The sequence below is a fragment of the Propithecus coquereli genome, unplaced genomic scaffold (assembly GCF_000956105.1).
Source record: "Propithecus coquereli isolate 6110/MARCELLA unplaced genomic scaffold, Pcoq_1.0 Scaffold341, whole genome shotgun sequence".
In the NCBI taxonomy this organism is placed as follows: Eukaryota; Metazoa; Chordata; class Mammalia; order Primates; family Indriidae; genus Propithecus; species Propithecus coquereli.
Window position 1 is genome coordinate 2,156,290 of NW_012149075.1, and position 2,510 is coordinate 2,158,799.

The 2,510-nt window shown below is 53.1% G+C and overlaps 1 protein-coding gene across 1 annotated transcript; it reads right to left on the bottom strand.

Annotated features, from left to right (window-relative positions):
• Positions 1–1,190: 1,190 nt before the first annotated feature.
• CNR2 (cannabinoid receptor 2 (macrophage)) lies at positions 1,191–2,348 on the bottom strand. Its single transcript, XM_012650884.1, has one exon. The coding sequence runs from the start codon at positions 2,316–2,318 to the stop codon at positions 1,245–1,247; it is 1,074 nt and encodes a 357-aa protein (XP_012506338.1). The 5' UTR covers positions 2,319–2,348; the 3' UTR covers positions 1,191–1,244.
• Between the last annotated feature and the right edge of the window lie 162 nt (positions 2,349–2,510).

The following is a 2,510-nucleotide window of genomic DNA, read 5'->3' on the forward strand; positions in this document are numbered from 1 at the left end:
GCATGTATTTATGAGATGGATGGACAAGTGAATGGACAGTGGGTACTTTGTCTTGTGAGTATTAAAAGGAGACATTTTAATCAATATCATTCATTTTATTCCATCTGTGTAGTCAAATAATTGCATTAGAATTCCTTTGCAATCCTCCTTGCCACCAACAATTTCTCTTGTCTGCTGTTTTAAGCCCCTGCAGGGGGAACCCAGGCTCCCTGATATGTAAAATACGGACATCCTGGGACCTTCAAAAGCATGCATCTGTGCTCTTGCTGGGGACGATGGACTGTGGAATGTCAGCCTGTGCCTGGCAGATGGGAAGGGAACTGCCCCTCCTCCCACCTGCTCTGCTTACTATGTCTTATCGGGGCATGGAAAAGGCAAAGGGGATGGATTGAGGGGGCATGGGGAACAATTTGGGGATTTATAAAATCTTCATGAATATCGTCCTTTTTCTCAGAGTCGGGTTAGACTGGGACACCACCTGCTTCCAGCAGCACTACCAGGGAGGACCTCACAGGGTCAATAAAATTCTCTGAAGAGTCTGTGTCTCAAGTGATCCCAGCCTCTGCATTCCCTAGGGACCTAAGAGGTCACAGTGGCTGTGAGTGGGGATCTTCAGGGTCCCAGGAAGGGCCCTTGCCCTAACAACAAGAGGCCCTCAACTGAAGTCTTGTCATTTATCTCTGAAAGAGCCAGGTCGACACGCTTGATCCTCATCCCATCACGGTTCTTGGTCCTCAGTGGCAAGAGTGACCTGAAGGTGGGGACTTTCATAGCTCCAGAACCAAGGAGGCCCCAGCAGTTGAGCAGGAGCAAGGGCTGGCCAGCCATCCCATCTGACACCCTGAGTTCCCAAGAGAAAAATCCATTCTTCTTCTCAGATGTCCTCCAAGTTTCTCATCGCTGGGCCTGAAGGCTCCATCTGGCTCCTGTGGTCTCTGGAGGATGTAGGCACTAAGCCTTCTTGCTGGGAAGGTCCCACGAATGGAGCCTGTGCCAGGCCTTTGCCTGCTGCCCACCTTGCCATTCCCACAGGCACTAGCTACCCCGCAGTTGTGCGCAGGTGGGCATGGCCAGGCCACTCTCCAAGAGTCGTCCCAACACTCATCAGCAAAAATAGGGAAGCATCCAGGCCCCTGGGATGGTTTGAGTAGGATGAGAGGGCCGAGACCCCTCTCTCTCCTCCAGGGAGTGAAATGATTTCTGACTCAAGTTGTTTAAAACTGTGAAAGAAGACACATCAGCAATCAGCAGTACGGGTCCCTGGAATCTGTCCACGGGGTGATTTTCACATCGACCTCTGTCTCGGTGACTGAGGACCTTGGGGCTTCATTTTTCCCTTCAGGCCCAATGTCCCTCAGACACTTCCTCCAGCGGGCCAGGCAGCGATGGGCGGAGGAGCGAATCTCCCAACTCCGCAGAGCATAGATGACAGGGTTGACCATGGAGTTGACAAGACACAGCATGGAGCAGAAGGCAAAGACCTTCTTGACTTGGTCGCTGAGCGTGGTGGTCAGGCTGTGGACCATGAGGGCCAGTACCGGGAACCAGCACACGAACAGCACAGCCAGCACCAGCCCCAGGGTCTTGGCCAACCTCACGTCCAGCCTCATCCGGGCCATTCCCGGCACCTGCCTGTGCCGGTGCTCAGCCAAGCTGGCTACATGCTGATGGGCCTTCCAGAGGACGTGCCCGTAGGTGTAGAAGATGCCAGAAAAGAGGAAGGCGATGAACAAGAGCCAGCCCAGCAGATAGTCATTGGGGATCAGTGGGAAAAGCTCAGAGCAGGGACTGGGACAGCAAGTCCATCCCATGAGAGGCAGGTAGGAGACCAGTGCCGAGACGACCCACGCGACGCCCAGGGTCGCCAGTGCCCTCCCACGGGTCAGGAGAGCTTTATATGCAGATGGGTAGCGCAGACAGAGGTAGCGGTCGATGGCGGTCAGCAGTAGGCTGCCCACAGAGGCTGTGAAGGTCATGGTCACGCTGCCAATCTTCAGCAGGAAGATGGCCTTGGAATCCACGCCATGGAAGACATGGAAATTTACAAAGCTGCATGCAAAGACCACACTGGCCAGGAAGTCAGCTCCAGCCAAGCTGCCAATGAACAGGTATGAGGGCTTCTTGCGGAGCCGGTGGGAGGACAGAATCAGGTAGAGCACAGCCAGGTTCTCCAGGGCGCTTAGCAGGCCCAGAAGGGTGCACAACACTGCAACGGCTATCTTTTGGGGACCACTCAGGATCATGTAATCCTTCATGGGGTTGAAATCCAAGCCATCGTTGGAGCCATTGGCTGTCTCCATCAGCCAGCATCCCTCCATGGGGTGGGTCCTTTGGCTTCCACTGGGCTTGCTTAGAAGGCTTTGCTGCAGTACAATGAGAGAAGAAAAGAGTCTTTTGAAGTCAGCACATTAATGATCTCACCTGATAACTGACTCTAGCCACAACTTTTACCTCTGGATGGAGCATATGTTGGAAAGTCAATTTATATATCTTTTGCTTATTTTTATTTT

Bases quoted from the DNA above. Each gene is read 5' to 3' on its own strand.
- CNR2 (XM_012650884.1), bottom strand. From the start codon at position 2,318: ATGGAGGGATGCTGGCTGATGGAGACAGCCAATGGCTCCAACGATGGC.